The sequence below is a fragment of the Zootoca vivipara genome, chromosome 5 (assembly GCF_963506605.1).
Source record: "Zootoca vivipara chromosome 5, rZooViv1.1, whole genome shotgun sequence".
NCBI classification, from domain to species: domain Eukaryota; kingdom Metazoa; phylum Chordata; class Lepidosauria; order Squamata; family Lacertidae; genus Zootoca; species Zootoca vivipara.
The window spans coordinates 98,008,925-98,029,242 of NC_083280.1; the positions used below are offsets into that span (position 1 = coordinate 98,008,925).

General features: G+C 40.2%; 1 protein-coding gene across 2 annotated transcripts in view; it reads left to right on the top strand.

Moving 5' to 3' along the window:
- Window positions 1-20,318, top strand: part of SCUBE1 (signal peptide, CUB domain and EGF like domain containing 1) — a 202,110-nt gene that overhangs the window by 98,547 nt on the left and 83,245 nt on the right. Inside the window, exons 5-7 of one of the 2 annotated variants that reach the window (XM_060275195.1) lie at window positions 2,318-2,443; window positions 8,593-8,709; window positions 12,667-12,756. In XM_060275195.1, the coding sequence (XP_060131178.1) occupies window positions 2,318-2,443; window positions 8,593-8,709; window positions 12,667-12,756 (333 nt within the window). The remainder of the gene's footprint in view (window positions 1-2,317; window positions 2,444-8,592; window positions 8,710-12,666; window positions 12,757-20,318) is intronic. The other variant, XM_035137812.2, reaches the window with a different exon arrangement.

The following is a 20,318-nucleotide window of genomic DNA, read 5'->3' on the forward strand; positions in this document are numbered from 1 at the left end:
TTAAGCACAAACAGATTGTGCCCCTTTAAAATGCACTTGTGAACTTTGCTTTTCTCAAGATTTACATACCGGTTTAGGGCAGAAAAGATTCCAGCATCTTTTACATTCTGTGTACCTCCCGTTATGATACTAAGTGAAGAAATTGTGGGGAGAGGGGTGGGGAGAGGCAGCTGTGGTTAAAAAAAGTCATAAACATATCCTTACCTAAAAGAACAACAAAACACACCTTGGTAGATATCTGAGAACTGACTACTGCAACCAGCAGTAAAACTAACAGTCATGAGGCAAAATGGACAGGGCATCCAGACATCCAGTTATGCACAATTATTTGGGAGTAAGTTCAGCCGAACTCCGTATGACTTGCTTCTTGGCAAACATGCCCAGGTCTGGACATTAGCTTTCAGGAGCGCTACATAAAAAAAAACCTCCAAATAGACTTAGGTTGCAAATTAAGCACCTGTCTCTATACTGCATGTACTGTACTTTCATCTCCCAGCGGTAGAGAATGTGATTTGCATGCAAAAGGTCCCAGGTCCAGTACAAGACAGCAAGGATTAGAAGCTGATCTGCTCTGTATAAATCAGTTTCCTGGGTTCCTAGCAAGGACTGACGGTACAGGATCCACCATTTTCAGCAGTGTGGTTCCCACCCCCTTTTAGAGGTTTCTGAGGACTTGCAAACATTCTCATGTACTTACTAACATTGCCCTAAGTCACACTTATTCCTGTAGCCAAGTGGTCAGCAGGGCCGGCTCTAGGGGGTAGGCTGCGGGAAGAAAGGGGGTGGGGCGGGGGCGCCGGAGCGATCCGCACACCACGGCGCCAGGGTGCCCGGCCCGCTTAAGACGGCCCTGGTGGTCAGCACACTTTGGGAGCACATTTTGAAATTTGAGAAAGTGCTGGTGGTGATGGTCACAAAATGAGCGCCACGGAAGGGTGTGGCACCACAAAATTAGAGAGACAGCCACTCCTGTTAATCTTACGTTTATCATAGGGAGTGAAGTGTGTCCTTCTGGTCCCAGTTATGGAGATCCGCACACACACCCCAACACCCTGATGCTTTGCTGTCTAATGACAGCAGAGAGCATTCCTCCATATGAAGAAAAATGTCCTGCGGAACACGAGTCACATTCCACACAAATCACCTAGAAGGTACCTGTACATTTTGCCGCATAGTGTTCTTTCTAGGAGGGCTAGAAACTTACTTTTTAAAATAAAGAAACAGGAAGAGTCTGGAGTACCTGCTCAGGGGCACCTCTAGACCTGGGCACCATGGCATCCATCTACGGGCACCTGGTTGGGGACTCCCTGATGTAGCCAAAACTAATTGGCTTTATAGCATTATGACATCACCCACACACTGACCCCTGATTAAGTGGGAATGTCCATGTAACTAATCCAAGAAGGAGGAGGAAGCAGCAGGTAAGAAAAACAATGGAGACAAACAGACCCAGAAAAAGATGAATATTTGGACAATATGAATATAAAATTCTGAAGGACAGAATTTTCATCTCACCAAACTGCTGAGCAGCAAAACACTGGGTGTTTTTCTTCTTCTTGGCATCTCGGGAACATAATTTGTTTCTCTGATGTCAGTGGCAAGATTCAGCAAATAAGATTCTTTCCTCATTTCCGGCATCTTACAGTTTAAACCCCCCAGGCTTAATTTTGCTCCAGTTATTCCATAAACAGTTCTCATTATAGGTGATTCACATCAGTCCCGTCTTCCTAGCACAACTAGGAATGGGAACATATACAGAATTGATGGACAGACTTCGAGAAGAAAAGGACAAGAGTGACTTTGAAAAAGAGTGGGAACCATTTATAATATATTTGCAGAAACAGAGGAAGACTATTGACTTGATGGCGGGATTTAAATAAGCACTCACATCCTTTTTAACAAAGAACATTTAAAATAACAAAGAAATGATATAGTGGACTTTTAAGAAACAGCAGTATGTAATAAGGGGGAAACCAAACCAGAAGTGGAAGCTGAGGAGGGAGGGAAGGGAAGAGGTGATGCAATATAAATGTTATTGATATGAGATGTATGTAATGATAGAAAAAGAAAAGTGAATAAAAATTTAATTAAAAAAAGGAATGGGAGCGTATAGGCTCTATATAGTACTGCACACCTGGTTATCTTTTATGTCCCACTGTCTAGTCTGATTTTGCATGTTTCAAGCAGTAACTTGTAAAAGCCGAAACGAGCTCCCCTCAGCACAAGGGGTATTTCTGCAATAAATGTGTATAGAATTTGTTGTCATCTGGATTGTTTTCAGAATTTGTGCATTTTCTTTTTCTTTCTCTTTCTCCAGAGGGTATGAACTGTATGAACAAAGACCACGGGTGCGCACATATCTGCCGAGAGACACCCAAAGGTGGGGTTGCCTGTGAATGTAGGCCTGGCTTTGAACTAGCCAAAAACCAGAAGGACTGCAAATGTAGGTAGATGCAGACTAAATCTTAACTACCCAACATGCCTTAATTGCTGCTGTTTTATAAAAAATTGAAAAATTCATTTCATTTCATTGACCTGTTGGTTTGGGTTTAAGTATTTCCTGCCCATCTTGTAATCAGAGGCAGCATGTACGGAATTATTCAATGCATTTAACAGGCTTGCTGTACGGCCACATGTTGATTCGATGGGTATCCATTTCTTAACTCTCTGGTGTTAAATAGAACTGATAAATATTGGAGGAAGTTGTTTGAGACTGCCATTTGAGGGTTCTTGTTTTTAGTAAAAATGAAGTAGGAATGGATGGACACTCTTAGGGAAATTCTGTGGATCAGTCTGTCTAATCACCCGGCTCCCCTTTGAATATTGGTGCAGGAGTTATGCAGACCCCATAAGAAATTTAGCTAAAAACATTTGGTTATCTGACCCTAGTTGACCCACTTTGCTACTTTTTTCAGTCACCAGGTTCCACAGTGCAGCCCAAAGGCTTTGCAAAGGTTTTGCATCCCCCCATGTATGCATATTGTATTCAAGTTTGGGTGGCATAACTGGAGCTGTGGTTGATAGACCCAACATGGAACTCACAGGCATATAGTGCAGAGTTTTCCAAACTGTGTGCTGTGACACGGTAGTTTGTTGGCTGCAGTGTGTAGGTGTGTCCCCATTCATTTTGTTATTACAGCTTATGTATATTTCCATGTTTCTTATAAGGGATTAGTTTAAACTCCAGTTTGCTAGTAAAACTGAATTACTGTGTCACCAACATGGAAATTTTGGAAAGCTCTGATATAGTGGATTGAATAGGGCAGGCATGTCAAACATGCGGCCCTCCAGATGTTTTGGCCTACAACTCCCATGATCCCTAGCTAGCAGGACCAGTGGTTGGGGAAGATGGGAATTGTAGTCCAAAATATCTGGAGGGCCGCATGTTTGACATGCCTGGAATAGGGTGAGCCCTGAGAAACATGCACCATGGTGTGATTTATTGCCCTGGAACTGGAGCATATATGTGATGGACATGAAGAATTTTTCTATCAGTTGACTGTATTAGGATTCCAGATCCTGTCCTTAGCAGGTCTGTTTCTTAAAGAGTTTTGAGGCGGGTAGGCAACACAAACATAGTTTCCCCCCACTGCAGTGATGAGAAAACCTGCAAAGAGTCTGGCATTTCTGCATTACTGTAGATCTAGAATCGTAGAATTGTAGAGTTGGAGGGACCCCAAAGGTCACCTAGTAGAACCCCCTGCAATGCAGGAAACTCAACTAGATCACACATAGCAGGTGGCCATCCAACCTCTACTTGAAAACCTCCAAGGAAAGAGACTCCACCACCTCTCTTGGGAGTCTGTTGTTCCACTGTTGAACAACTCTTACAGTCAGAAAGTTCTTCCTGATGTTTAGTTGGAATCTCCTTTCTTGTAGCTTAAATCCATTGGTTTGGGTCCTAGCCTCCAGAGCAGTAGAAAACAAGCTTGTTTCATCTTCCATGTGGCAGTCCTTTAAATATTTGAAGATGTCTACCATATCTCCTCTAAGTCTCCTCCAGGCTAAACATACCAAATTCCCTGAACTGTTCCTCATAAGGCTTGGTTTCCAGACCTGTGATCATCTTGGTTGCCCTCTTCTGTATACATTCCAGCTTGTCAATATCCTTCTTAAATTGTGGTACCCAGAACTTGACACAGGACTCCGGGTGTGGTCTGAACAAGGCAGAATAGATCAGCACTATTACTTCCCTTGATTGAGAAACTATACTTCTGATTCAGCCTATCATAGCCTCACCTTCCCCCCCCCCCGCTGCATCACGGGGTTGACTCATGTTAAGCTTGTGCCCTCCTAAGTATCTAGTATATTCACATGTACTACTGGCAAGCCAGGTGTTCCCCATCTTATATTTGTGCATCTGGTTATTCCTGCCTACATGCAGAACCTTACATTTGTCCCTATTGGAATTCATGTTGTTAGTTTGGGCCCATTTCTGTCTTCTGTGACATTAGCTAACCTTGCCAGTTTGGTGTCGTCTGCAAATTTGCTGAGCATCTCACCAGTACCTTCATCCAAGTCGTTTATAAAGACGTTTAACAACAGTGGGCCCAGGACTGAACCCCGTGGCATCCCACTTGTCACTTTTTTTACAGGCCAACAAAGAACCATTAGTGAACATTCTGGGTTCAGTCAGTCAACCAGCTACAAATCCACCTAACAGTTAATCTCATCCAGCCCACATTTTACCAGCTTCTCTGCAAGAATATCATTGGGGCCTAGGTCAAAAGCCTTACTGAAATCAAGATACACTACGTCCACAGACTTCCCTTTATCCACCAAGACTTTATCGAAAAAAGAAATGAGATTTGTCTGGCATCACTTGTTTTGGAGAAACCCATGCTGAATCTTAGTAATCACAGCATCCTTTCCTAAGTTCTAGGACCTTACCTGGTATTGACGTCAAGCAGACCAGTTGGTAGTTACCTGGATCATCATCTTTCCCCCTTTTTGAAGATGGGGGAAACATTTGCCCGCCTCCAGTCTGCAAAGACCTCATCTGTTCTTCAATAATTCTCAAAGTGTATAAACAAAGCCTCTGATATTACATCTGCAAGCTCCTTTAGTACCCTTGGGTGCAGCTGACCCTTTGGGATTTGAATTCCTCTAAAGTAGCTAGGTGTTCCCTTACCACCTCTTCTCCTATCATGGGCTTCACTTCCCTCCTTGCATCATTTATTCTGTTATCCCTAGGTTGGGCACTGCTTTCCTTTTGGGTGAAGACAGAAGCAAAATAGGTGTTGAGGCATTTCCCCCCCCCCCCCGTCTTCTGCACGCAAGGGACCTACTACTTGCTTGTTCTTCCTCTTGCTTCAAACATTACCAAAGAAACCTTTTTTATTTTTATTTTTAACCTCTCTTGTAAACCTAAGCTTTGGCCTGCCTGGCCTTCTCCTTGCAACTGTTGGCTACTCATGTATACTCTTCCTTTGCGATTTTGCCTTTCTTCTGTTTCTTCTACATGCAGCCACACCGGTTTCTTTAGGTTCTTCCCACTTCTCTTTCTTCTTGGGATTGTCCTCTTTTGTGCCTTCAATATAGGAGTTGGAGCGAATAGACTAATGCAAATGCATGAAGATGCCTTATAATGATGTACAAGTATGTGGCCTGGCAGATATACCGAGAGGTGGAGACTTGCCTAAGGCCATAGCCAGATAAGGATTTGAACCTTGGTTTCCCACAGCTAAATCCAATGGTCCAATATACAACAGGGGCCCAGTATTACCAACCTCTGCAGCCACTTGAGAATCTTTCAATGTGGAGTAAAGGTATTGTTGGGCTACCATGTGGCTGGACCCAACATTTGGCTGCCTCCTATGAATATAACAAGTGCAACACATTAGGTTTGTAAGCAGCTCCCGTTTGACTCCCCCTCCTCTGAATCTCTTGGGATGGAGGCACAGATAGGAGATCCAGTGGCTTGAGTTTTGGATATTATTCTGAACACCTGACTTCAAGTTCTCACTTACCGTAGCTGTAGTTAAGTAGATGGTCTCTGTGAAAATCATAATCTCTAAGCCTAATCTATTTCAAAAATGGGATAGCAGAGAGGGCAGCGGACACTGTCAAACCTTGATTTTAAATCAGGATTTGGGAAGCCTGTCCATTTTGAATTATCTTAGATTTAGGCCATCAAACCTCTGGTCAAAAATGGATCAGGACTGGGCCCTTAGAGGCCGCTGCTTCCTGACAAACCAAGTTCCTATGTTTCCCAGCATCTTGAAACACACGACGCATAGATGGCAAAGGTGTGGGGTTTGGGTCCGTGCTGTGGCCATCACTGGGAAAGGTGCTGCCCTAGCCAGCTCCTTCCATCTAATAAGCAGTGTGTGCACACCAAACCCTGAGAATATGTTACAGCACAATGGCCACATTTCACTGAATGCACATTCCTATGGAAGCTGACAAACCTAAAACAATATTGCTAATGTCCAAAAATGCACTGGTAACTACACATGATAGTTAGCATTCAGTAGTTTGTATCCAACCATAAGTAGATGGGGAAATAAGCATTTTCAGACACTCAAACCCATCAAAGATTGTCAACTGCCTCATGTACATGTTGCCCTTACTCCCTCTAACATCACTTAGGAAGTATGTGATGACAAATTTGGAGCCAAAATATTGCCACTGAGAAACAAGTGGGTATCAACATCCTTGGGAGACCTCAAGGTTTGCAGAAGTACAAAACATAAAAAGCCTAAGCAATAAAAATGTCTCAAAGCCATCCAGCAGCTAGAACCATAAACAGGAGCCCTCCTGTTCCAATGCTGAGCAGCATTTTGTTGAAGGTCCTACTTATTTGCCAAATTTTAGACATTCACAGCAAAAGCTAGATGGACTGATAGATTTTCAATAAACTGTATTCATATTGATAAAAGTAAGCAAAACAAACACATATGTTAACTGTGAATTTGAGTGCGGAAAGCCATGCATTATGTATAACAATTAAGGCTGTGATTTTTCTAAGCCATTTTAAGTGTCAGAAATGCTTTGTATATGGTGCTCAGTTTTCTACATCACAATTTCTGAGCAAACCTCACAAAATCCCTTTCAAATGGTATTATTTTCCCACCACCACAGACGTGTGTGGGTTTGAGGCAGAGAATAAAGACACCTAGGGAGTTCATGGCAAGATAAGATTTGAAGCAGCTTACACCTGAAAACTCTGCTTCGTCATTTTCTCCAGCTTATGTGTGTCATGGTAGCAAAGAGGCGTAGCGTACAAAGGCAGCACATTCTGTTGCCACAGGCCATGAATTCTGGCAAGCACAAGAAACTCTCCTCTCAGATCATCACTTTGGTGTTGCAGGAAAAGTTGTAAATGCACAACCTTTGCCCACTCAAATTTGCTAAATAACCATAGGTGGGGGCATCAAACCATAAAAAGAAGAGGTCTGGTAGTGGTAAAGTTAACTGCCTTAGTTAGTTAGTTAGTTAGTTAGTTAGTTAGTTAGTTAGTTAGTTAGTTAGTTAGTTGCAGTGGTGCCTCACAAGACAAATTTAATTTGTTCCGCGAGTCAATTCGTTTTGCGAAAAATTCGTCTTGCGAATCGCGGTTTCCCATAGGAGTGCATTGAAATTTCTTTTTTTGCCCATAGGAACGCATTAATTAAATTTCAATGCATTCCTATGGGAAACCACGATTCGCAAGATGAATTTTTCGCAAAACGAATTCGTCTTGCGATTCACCATCAGATCGCAAGATGCATTCGTCTTGCGAAAAATTCGTCTTGCGGGGCATTCGTCTTGCGAGGTACCACTGTAGTTGTTAGTTAGTTAGTTAGTTAGTTAGTTAGTTAGTTAGTTAGTTAGTTAGTTAACACTGCCTCATTTGTTTTTAAAAGCTTTCATATTCTGGAGAACTAAAAATAGAAACAAATTTCAAATCGGCGCTATTTTTCTACTGTCCTCTAAAGCACTGGATTCTGAAGCTATAGGTTAGTCACTGCTGGAAAAGAGTGACGCCTTACCCAGGACGGGAAAATCTCTCTCCCCCTCCCCCGGTGCAGTACTGAAAATTATTAATGGAAATGAATAATGGAAAAGGATGGTGGCCTTGGAGTAACAGTAGCCCAGTGCAGATGATCAGAGTGTCTAACAGGGGCGGGGGGTGGATCCCTCCCTGCACACATCCTTTCTGCATTCAGGGCCCTTTCTGCAAGGGACCTACATGCTTGTGTTCCAGACGTGCAGCCTGGAACCTGGAACATTAATGGGCATGGACCATATGTTCAGAATCTGTATGAGTTGGGGCTTTTGCACATAGAAACTTTGAACATGTGGAGGTTTGGCATGGCAAGGGATGGACTGGTGGGCACAGTCCTGATCTGCTTATTCCCACATGTGCATCCGACACACTTTGACCATCTGCACAGGGCTACCGGCTGCTTAGAATGTCGCTGCTTACCGAGGGTAGGAGATTTTGGAAATAGCTATTTTGTTGTCATGTGTATTGCTTTTTTTTTTATTAAAAAAACACAACAACTTGAACTTATTTAATGTGCCTAGAACTCCTCAAAACTAATTGGTTTCACTGTTGTTTTATTCATACATATATATATACACACACATTTTTGGGGGAATAACTAGTAACCTGTAACTATGGAAATGGAGGCTGCCAACACACCTGTGATGACACAGATACGGGACCTGTGTGCGGTTGTCATCAAAAGTATGCCCTACACTCGGATGGCCGAACATGTATTGGTAAGTACCCTTCCTCTGAATTGTACAAATATGTGTGTGGAATTGAAAGACTGCTTAAAAGAGTGGGCCATAAACTCCTGATCTTATCTAATAAGTTTAAATTTGTAAAAGTGATAGAAGACAGCATTGGAAAGCTATAATACATTTGTTGGTTAAGGACTTGTCACTTTTTAATAGCTTGATATGTGTGCATTTGTACACAAACCCATATATGTATATTCTTCTGTGGTATTTTGTATGCTACTGGGCGTTGGGAAAAAGCAGCTGCAATCTCTTACACTGGCTGTTCACATAGAGGAAAAAGGAACCAGAGGTATATCTGGACTGTTCTGCTATCCACAGTATTACATTTTGCTCCTTTTAAAAATTCAGGAGTGTAAATGATGCTCATTGTGATAGAAGTTTTTAGTAATGCTTTCACTGGTAGAAAGTGATAGCTAAAGTGATTCTTTTATGTTTAAAATACCTGTTCAAACATGCAATGACCTAGTCGTATTACAGCCATCTAACCAGAATTCATCACCTGAATCCATTTGTGTGGATGATTCCCCACGTCGAATTGAGACTTTTTTCTAATCATATCTGCTCATTGGAAAAAATGGAGCAGAACCTGTTATTAATTAGATTCTTTTAAAAAAATCTGTTTTATGCACATTGAGCATGCAATTATTTCAGCCAGTTTGTAGTGTATTCATGGTAAAATTAATGCAATAGCTGCTGACTGTTCTGAACTCCATCCTGGAACCTGAGCACTAATGAATACAGCCAGGGCATCTGGGCAATGTGAGAAAGGGAGTTCAAACTTCAAAAAGAAGTGACTTGGTGAGGACCAGACACATGACAGATTGTGAATAGAGTAGAAGAAGAGCTAGAAATATATGGAAGGAATGTTTTTTGTCATGGTGTTGTCACTTGGACAATTTTGCACCACCATGGGAAGCAGAATATAGTCTTTTGAGATGTTCTTTTATACATGTTTTATTGTGCTTATAAGCACAGAATCAAAGAATTTACGTTTTAAATTTCTTTTTTTTAATATGGTGCATTTGTGGGGGAGAATTGCAATTGTTTCAATTCAATAAGAAGCTGCTTTAACACTTTCGCTAGATTTTACACCAAAATCTTTAAGCCCTTTAAATTTAAAAATTCATGGAACATAATTCTAGTCACAGTCACACTTTAACATCCCACTGATTTTAGTGGAGGCAATATGTGCTCAACTTTCTGACTGAAATCTGAGATTTACAGTTTTGGCACGATCATGCTGTATGGTGCTTAAGTTTTTGTGGGATGGGTTGTATTTTTCTGTTTTTTGTCTGTTTCAAAGCAGAGAAATATAACAATCTGAAGCATTCTCAAAGGGCATAATCCAACAAAAGGTAAGCTCTCTAAGTGCTGTTAATTTCAGTGGGAGCATCAAGCATGGGTTTAAATAGCCCCTATTCAAAGTAAAAGATTTTGTCTTAATTGTGCCCATAATCCATATAATTTAAAAGCATTTTTCTTTGGATGGATTTTGCCCATAAGTTACAATTAGTTGTGGCTGGATTTGATTTGGCATTTCCAGAATTATGTCAGATAAGTTGTAAAAGTATTTGTCTTTAATTGCAAGACTTAACCATTGTGAAAATTAGACAGCTCAAGAGAAATTCCTAGTAAAATCTGACTCTAAAACATTAAAGAAGTCCTATTCTCAGTGATCCACATCTAATTGTACAAAGTGAACCAAATTTAGATAAATATTTCCGAACAAATTCAGGACAAATATTTCCAATATAGCTTAATCAGCAGTCAATAATTTACTCTTTAAAGCCAAAATATTTATTCCTTAATTAAAGGTGTGTGAATGTCTGTGGTGAATCTAACATATATTGACATCTGTTGATAACGGTATAATTCCATCAATCTTATATGTGTATTGAAGTCTTTTGAGCTGATGAAATTAAATGTCTTTTTAACATGCTTTGATTATGGACACCCTAAAGTCTTGATCCTGGGAAGGAAACCATTCAGTCAGCCCTCAGTGCTAAGCCTATGCTCCTTACAATCAGCTCTCTGGATGAAAATAACAGATTTGTCTTAAAGATTTTGCCCCTTGTGCATTTATTAAATGCAGTCTAATTGTGATTACAATATAGCTGTTACAATATTCACTGCATGCATCTTATTCTTGGGTTTCTTCTATTCTTATTTTTGAAAGCACCATTAAAACCTTAGAGAGCCATTATAGGGTTGGAAATCTCGGTACAGTTTTTATTGAGAGAAGTGATAATGCGTAGATCATGCTCTGATTTCAGGGCGATGCTTATTTGGTCTGGCATATAGAAAAACTGTTGAACTGTTGGAAACTGTACTTTTCCCCCTCCCTTTCTGCAAAGTTATTGTATAATATGACTTTATATTACATTTTCTGTTCCTGTAATTTAAGTCGCATATTGCTGCTTTTGTTGGGTCCTCCACCCTCCTCTTTCTTCTGAGTAGTCCTTTCTCTTAGATATTTTTTAAACTTTTGTTTTGTTTCCATTTTTTATTCCTGCTTTCTGGTGATGGTTCCTGATTGCCTGTCTTGTCTGATACCTGATGTTCATTAAATTATTGGAAAAAAATTAAATGAAAAATGAAAAAACCTCAAACCAAAGCCTCTATTGCAGCCTGATCCCATCTAGAACTTGGTTTCTTCTTAGAACAATATCTTGTTACCCAGCCATTTAGTGTTACCACAGATAAAACCTGCCAGCTGCCTCCACTACTTCTGATTCCTTCTCCTATCTACCTACAGTTTGCGGACTTCAGTGGTGTCTGTAACTTGGACATCCCTGCAAGTATGCAAATGTCTGCAATGGCACATAAGTACCCTTTCATCTAACCCGTTTTTTGTCTCTGTTTTCTTGACTTATCCTCTCATTTTATGTCTGCTGCATGTGAAAAGTCCCCACTTGTGTTTCGTATTTTTCTTTTTTAAATGCAATTCTCCATCCCATATAAATTATTTTAATCGCTTAGCCTCTGCTCCCTGTATTGCTTCCCCCCCTCCCCCCCTTTGTATGAGACCCTTCATTCACCTCATCATCTGTTCCCATCCTTGCAAACAGATTGTTTAGGTATATTTCTAAGTATTGCATAACTTAGCTTCTCATAATGCTGGATAGGAGCTTTCCATATAAAGGACATCAGAACCTACCTGCCGGATGTCCTGTGCTAACAATGCCCCCCCCGCCCCCTGCTTAACTGCATGCTTCTAAAAATTACTAGACTATTCTTGCGACATCTTTTTTCTAGCAGTGAATGTTTAGCTAGTCATGTTCCATAGACAAGCAGGCAACCAGCACTGCCCAACTTAATTGTTTTGTTTTGTTTTTATATTTGTGTTTGTTTATACAGTTTTTTTAAAAAAAATTGCATGCAGTTTTTGTTTTTGATACACTGTGTCAACATGCACAAAGCTGTCATGTTCCCATGCCCACCCATCACCGGATTCTTTTAGCTCTGTTCTGTGTTCAGTATCCTTGTTGCCAGCTGTGAAAAGCTGCCACCTACCTCTCCGCCTGCACCTCCTCCTTCGATTGTCTTTTCTCCTTTTCTTTTTTTAACAAATGTGTTGAACTTGGAACCTTATCATTTAAATTTCTTCATTAACACCGATCTGGGGCACCTTCTCTTTTGTGTTTGTGTTATGACTAGCGTGAGGCCAGCTTAATATGTGTTCGCTGGCAAATTACTTTGTTTTTCATAATCATTTTCTTCTGCCCCCCACCCCCTCCTCCACTCCCTCCTTCCCTCCAGCATACTTTTATTTATTTCTGGGATTTCAAATGGAATTAACTCTCTAAATGGGGTTTTAGTGCTTTCATGCTTCTTGGCTTTGGTTGCACCAGGCTAAGAAACTTTCTTCAGCAGTGGAAAATTGGGCTTTTCATTAACCAACTGCTCCATGTTTGTCCCTTACTTGTGTTTTAGAGAAGGATGAGGCTGCAATTGAGAGTTCTGAGTTCAATTCCACGTCAGTAGCTGATGTGGACAAGCGGGTGAAACGGCGGCTACTTATGGGTAACACTTTTCTTCCACTTCCTTTGATGTGCTCTCAACTTTTGTCTCTTGTGTGTATGGGGGTGTGGGGGTGTGTTTCGAGTATTTCTGTTTTTAATTTGCTCATCTGTTTGCTGAGGTCACAATTCGTTTTAGAATCCTGATCTTTCATCGAAAAGTTCATTTCCCATTTTAAATCTATTCTCTCTCCACCCAAACCCCCTCTAATTCTGTAGCTTTAATGCTGAAAAACTTTGGTGCAAAGAAGAGAATCTTTGCCACTAACCTTATTTACCTTTTGCAAATCTGATTTTCACATGTGGTTTTTGTGTTTCTTTGAGTACCAATCGACCCAACTGGGTCACGTAAGCTTCATCATTTAGCGTTACCATTTATACCCTTGCTTGAAATAATTTGATGTCCTCAGGGTTTGGAATTGTTGGAAGTATTTTTCCCCTCCCCCATTATGGAGCCCTTGGGCACTTTTCTTTCAATTTTTTTTTAAAACCACATACATTTAAAAAAGAGAAGATCCATTTGGCAGGGTTATTGATCATTTGAAACTGATACCTGTGTAGGCAAGTAGCTCTGTGCTACCTGCCAAGGTGGTGCTTCTTCCCGGGTGAAGCTGAATCAAAGGTTTTCATGCCTCTCCCTTGGCCAATCTCACATGGATGGAAACAGTGGTCCAGAGTAGGCTGAATGTGTTGCTGGCCTCGTGTTTCTTCGCTCCAAAACACATAATATCAGAAATGAACAGTTTTGTTATAATATAAACCCATTATGTTGCTATTTAATGAGGTGATTGGTTAATGAACACCTTCAAGAATTGATTGTTACTTATTGAATTTGTATTCTGCCTTTCAGTCAAAAGGCTCTCAATTGATGATTGCTCCTGCGATTCGTTGTACAAATAAAAAGGGATATTCCTCTTTGTGTGAATTTGTGTGAAAGTGTGAATTGTGTATACAATCTATATGTCGTTTCAGCCTGCCTTTTCTAGGTTTAGCAAGAGGCTCACCACACTCTTGCTTCTGTCAAACATGTATTTGCAACTGAATCTGGATTGTTGATTGCAGCCACAGATTTTTTTTTGCAGGGGGATTCTCTCCCCCCCCCCCGAAGTCTTACAACAGTGTGTTGCTGGTTTTAGTTACAATTTCACACATTTTCTGAGGAGCTCAACAAAAAACTGTATTCTGCATTTCATTTCATTACTTTACCTGTAGCGTCATAATAAATAAATAAAATGTCCAGTAGCACCTTAAAGGTAAAGGGACCCCTGACCATTAGGTCCAGTCGTGACCCACTCTGGGGTTGCGGCACTCATCTCGCATTATTGGCTGAGGGAACTGGCGTACAGCTTCCGGGTCACGTGGCCAGCGTGACTAAGCCGCTTCTGGCGAACCAGAGCAGCACACGGAAACGCTGTTTACCTTCCCGCTGTAGCGGTCCCTATTTATCTACTTGCACTTTGACGTGCTTTCGAACTGCTAGGTGGGCAGGAGCTGGGACTGAACAATGGGAGCTCACCCCGTCGCAGGGATTCGAACCTTCTGATCAGGAAGCCCTAGGCTCTATGGTTTAACCCACAGCATCACCTGTCTCTAAGTACCCTTATACCCTTATAGTCTTAAAAGAGGCCCCGTGGAATGTGTACTCTGTATCCATGGGGCCTCTTTTAAAGGACTCACCCTGTATATAGTGGGAGGGTGGGGTGGGGTAACAACTTCTCTTTCAAGTCTATTTCTGAAATTCTTTTGTAATAAGACAGCTGCTTTGAGATCCTGTATTGAATGTCCTGGGAGACTGAAGAGAAGGAGAACTTCTTGAAAAAGAAGTTGCTGAATTACAACTTGTTACTAAACTGAAAACTATGGAGAGACCTGGTCTGAATAGAGATATTGGATTCTTGTCTCATTACATATGCTAAAGCTATTTTGGGTCATCTGCATACTATCTCTTGGTTTTTCCTGTAGGACTAATTGCAGTCGTTAACAGGTTTACCATGCCGATTGAGTCAATCACCCATCTCCTACTACCCACCTGAGAAAAACCCCACCCCACCCTCCCACTATATATAAGGGTCTGGTGACTTCTGTTTCAGTGTATCTGAAGAAGTGTGCATGCACACGAAAGATTATCCCTAGAAGAAAGTTAGTTGGTCTCTAAGGTGCTACTGGACAATTTTTTAATGTTTTTATTTATTTTGACTGCGTCAGATCAACACAGCTACCTACCTGGTTGTAGAGTCATAGAATTTGAAGCAGGCGAGGGTGACACAGAATTATTATTATTTGTATCTTCATCTTACAAACTTCAAGCATTTGAAGTTGATAGGAAAAGGTTAAAAAAAAAGCCTCCTTTCAGTTGTTTGGCAGCTACTGAATGGCCTTTCTGAATATTCTTTGTGAGACAGAGAAATAGTTGCAAGTAAATTGCAAGATTGCGAAATATTTTCCCCCCCCATATATATATATTTAGAGCCAGTGTACACACACTTTACACAGAGTGAAATGGTAGAATTGTGAACTGTACCAGAATTCTATCACCTCATAATACATTGATTTCCTAACTATGGTTAGCAGTTGAAATACAAATGTCTGATTGCAAGTCCAGCAACCTAAATACATATCATCTGTCTGAAAGGTAGGCTGGTCCCTAGTTATGTGAAATATTTGATAAAACAGGTGTTTTCCCCTGTCTTAGCAGGACCATGCCCCTATTATTATTATTATTATTATTATTATTATTATTATTATTATTGCAAATTAAGCCTCTTACCAACATGATGAAATCCACTGATTCTTTCTACATAGATGTTTCATTTTAATAAGGATGAGGAATTTGTAGAAAGGCATACAGATGAAGAAATATTTACCGTATGTCTATTAATCATTCAAGGTGGGAGTTAAGCTGGCAACAAGCTTAGATGGTTAGGAATGCATAGCATATATCATCTTCAGAGGGGAGGGCTAGTGGCTTCAGTTTTTTAAGTTCTCAGTGCAAAAATTTCAATTCAATTAATGCTGAGGAATTGCGAAGAGGCAACAGAGGAGAGGATACGACATTTGTTCTAGACACTCATGTTCATTTATTTATTATTACAGGGTTCTCCTCTTCCCTGTTCCATCCTCACAACAAATAGATACAACAGTTGCCTTTTACAGTGTAATCCTATGAATGTTTATTTAAAAGTCCCGTTGCATTTAATGTAATTCGTGCCCTTGTAAATGTGTATATAGGATTGCAACCTTACGATGAACTCAGATCAAAACATCGCTTTATTAAAATGATAAATAAATAAGACCAAGAAACGGATTCCAATGCTTAACGCCTTTTCAGCATATCCCGTAATTATATGACTTCTGCACATGGGTTGACAATAAAAACTGCTGCGGATTTTGAATATCTTCCAGAAGGCAACCATTTTTAAAGGGACTTTAGAACTCTGTCCAAATAACAGGTTGTCTCCTGAGCCCCATAATGCTTTGAAATAAATGGCACAGTTGACACACACAATAATAGTGAATAATGCAATCCATAAAAATATGAATCAGGTCAGTAGCTCATTTAGCCCAGCATCTTCTTCTCACAGTGGCCAACCCAGGTGCCCATTCAAAACCTGCAAGCAAGACTCCAGAGCCCAACAGTGCTCTCCCTTCCTGCCTCTGTAGTTCAACTGTGTGCTGTGTGAAGAACTGTTTTCTCTTGCCTGTCCTGAATCCGCCCCACAATCAGCTTCCCTGGACATCTACAACATCCATTTTCATTGGTTGTTCATTTTCATTGGACATCCATCTTGATTTTCCCAGTCCGCTTTCTCCATGCTGTGCATAATTGGATACACGTCTTATTCGCATCTTCTTTAAATAAAAAGCCTTTACAGTACAGTGGTGCCTCGCTTAACGAATGCCCTGCTTAACGCAATTTCCGCTTAACGAAAGGTTTTTCGAGTGGAGATTGCCTCGCTAGACAAATTTGTTTTATGAAAAATTCATCTAGCGAATCGCGTTTTCCCATAGGAATGCATTGAAATTCAATTAATGCGTTCCTATGGGCAAAAAAACATTTAAAAAAAATTCAATGCATTCCTATGGGATTTGCTAGATGAATTTTTTGTTATAAGAAAAGACCCGTGGAATGAATTAAATTCGTCTAGCGAGGCACCACTGTAGAGCTTTTCCACAGCTGCAACTACTGAAGTAGTCAGCCCAAAGAAACCTTAACAATCCTCCTTGCTATCTTTTTCAGAAGACTCTTTCTTACTATTTTAGGGACATTTTTAGGTGAATACCAGTTTATGACGAGGTAAATCTGAGGGCTTGCCTGCTTCTAAAAATGTGTGTAAGAGTGCATCACTACAGGTGACCAGGAATGACTTTTGTGGTTTTCATTACTCCACTCCTGGCCATGAAGAAAACCCATCCTTCCTTGTCCTGCCACATTGCTTTATCACTCCTCCCTGATCATTCATTAGGGAAGTAGATGGCAAATATATTTGCACAGTCCTAAAGCATTATTCATACTGATGGTGTCATTTCAAAGAGGTCAAGACAATGTTTTCCCCATACAGTGGTGCCTCGCTAGACGAATTTTATTAGTTCCACGGGTCTTTTCTTATAACGAAAAATTCGTCTAGCGAATCCCATAGGAATGCATTGAATTTTTTTGAATTTTTTTGCCAATAGGAACGCATTAATTGAATTTCAATGCATTCCTATGGGAAACCGCGATTTGCTAGACGAATTTTTCATAAAACGAATTTGTCTAGCGAGGCAACCTCTGCTCGAAAAATCCTTTCGTTAAGCAGAAATTTCATTAAGCAGGGCATTCGTTAAGCGAGGCACCACTGTATTTGGTTTTGTTCTTTTTTCTCTTGCAAATATAGTGAGTGGGAATTTTATTTATATATTGTTATTTTCTCCAAAACATACTTATATTAATAAACTTATATTTATTTTACAATAACTCACAAAGTAGCAAATATGTACATCTTTTGAAATACATGAACACTTGGAATAAAAATCTCATGCTTTATATTTAAATCTAAAGCCATGGGAGGAAAGGAACGAAGACAATCTGGTGTGAGATGCCCATGTAGCAGACGTTGCCCCCAGTTCTGGTCACCACACAGAGGCAGCTTAAAGTCCAGAATAGTTTACTGCTATAGAAGATAAGGCTTCAGTAAACAGCTCCAGACATTGATACAGTGGAACCTCGGTTTATGAACACCTCGGTTTACGAATTTTCAGTTTATGAACGTCGCGGACCCATCTGGAACGGATTAATTCACTTTCCATTACTTTCAGTGGGAAAGTTCGCTTCAGTTTATGAACAGACTTCCGGAACCAATTACACCCATGCTTCGGGTTAAGTACGCTTCAGGTTGAGTACTCCGCAGACCCGTCTGGAACGGATTAATCCACTTTCCATTACTTTCAATGGGAAAGTTCGCTTCAGTTTATGAACAGACTTCCGGAACCAATTGTGTTCATAAACCGAGGTACCACTGTATATACATGCAACTTGTAGACTTTGCAGATACAGATTTATGGATTTATGGACAACTTAAAATCAGGCTGCATTTTAAATTTTAATACTGTATTTTAATCTGTATTTTAATCAATTGCTTTTTATGTTTTATTGTAATTTTACTGGTGTGAGCCGCCCTGAGCCCGGTTTTGACTGGGGAGGGCGGAGTATAAATAAAAATTTATTATTATTATAGATACAGATATATACAAGTACAGAGTATTTCTTACTCCAGCAATTCAAGACTTCAGATTACTTCTCAAAATTGGCCCCAACACTCGAAAGGCCGTGGACCCACTGAGCTGATATGTATTAATCGCTTATAATTATATAGATAGCACTGTGCTACTTTTGTAGCAACTGGCTTGGCTGACCATTCACCTGCTGGCTTATCTCATACATGGAGTGATTTACAATCATGGAGGAAATTAAACCCTTCCTCCATGTCCAGTTACGCCAACACTGGCACGTCTACTACACAACGACATTTGACACCAGGTAGATCAAATTCAAAAGAAGAACCAGGAGCACAGGAGTGTGTTCCCAATTCTCCCTTTCCCCCTTTGCAGGTGCAATTTAAAGTCAGGCCAAAATTTCCATGTCAAGGTAACAGAAAAAGGTGCCAAATTCAGAAAAACACTGAATTCTACCAGAAGATGGAAAGGAAGAATTGCAAGTGCACTTAGGTGAAATAGGGAGGTGTGGTAGGCCTCATTAGGCAAGTGGGCCAGAGTGTCCCCAGTGCTTGCTGCCCTGTTGTTGTTGTTCTTTAGTCGTTTATTTTTTCCCCAAATAATTTTTATTCATTTTCCAATATTACAAAATCACAAAAACAAAAACAAAAAAACAAAAATAAAACATTAAAACAAAAAGCAAAAAATAACAAAAAAACCATATCAATTCTTGCATATTTTTTTTACTTAACATTGTTGACTTCCTCAATTCCCCCCTCACTGGGTCCATTTTAAAATTCCAATTAAGCAATTTCCATTTTATATCTTAAATCATTCTAACACATTTTATCATTATCACTCAAATATTCTATTCTAAAAGCACCATCTATTCTTCACCAATAATTAATCAATTTATCCAAATCAAAATTTATTTTCCCGTCCTTCTATTTCTCCCCTTAGCCTAAATTTTATTACCAAGAATTTTCCATAAATTTAAATATTAATTCTTCTATCATGCTAACATTTAAACACTTAAAACTAATTCAGCCCCCCCCCCTTCCCCTGGACTCAGGGTCTCCCAGATACTTCAGCGAGTTCCATAGGTCATTCCAGTTTCTGACCATCTAGATCAATCAAAAATTTACATCCATTATTATCCCTCACCCCACTCCCACCCTGTCCCAGCCTACCCCCCATTCTTCCTTGATCATCCCCTGCTGCCTCCCCAATTCTCTAAATACTGTAGTACAAAACCATTCAGTTATAGTTCCACTTTCCAGCCCTATCTCATTTTTTTTTCCTTTAAGCTCTGGCCGCAGTATGGATCCTGCCCTCCCTCTCTCACTGGGAGGTTCTTCTTTGGAGACTCCTTGGATCAGACATATGTTCTGTCCCCCCCCCTCTCTCTGGGGGAACAATATTCCATGCATCTTCCTCATCTTCTTTAAAGTCAATTACATTGTCCAAGACTGATGATTGTTCTTGCTGCTTCTCTTTATTCTCTATTGAAATTAATCCTTTTTCACTGTCCACACAATTCTGATTCCTTTCAGGCATTTCACGCAACTGTATATTACTTTCACGCAACAATATATTATTTTGCCGCAATTAATTTCTCAAGTCCAAAAGCAATTCCAAAAGTTCCTTCTGAAAGTCTAGGCCATCAGGTGACCCTGCTCATCTCAGATTTCATGAGAACAGAACAGAGCAGGAAGTGGCACAGATCTTATTTCCAAAAACATCAGGGACCAAGTTTATATCCTGGTTATACTCTCATTTTTAATTCTTCTTCATATCTTAAAAATCTTGTGGCCATTTGTGAAAAGAGCATTTATCAAACTTCTTATACCCAGCTTTATATTTTGCACTCTCTTC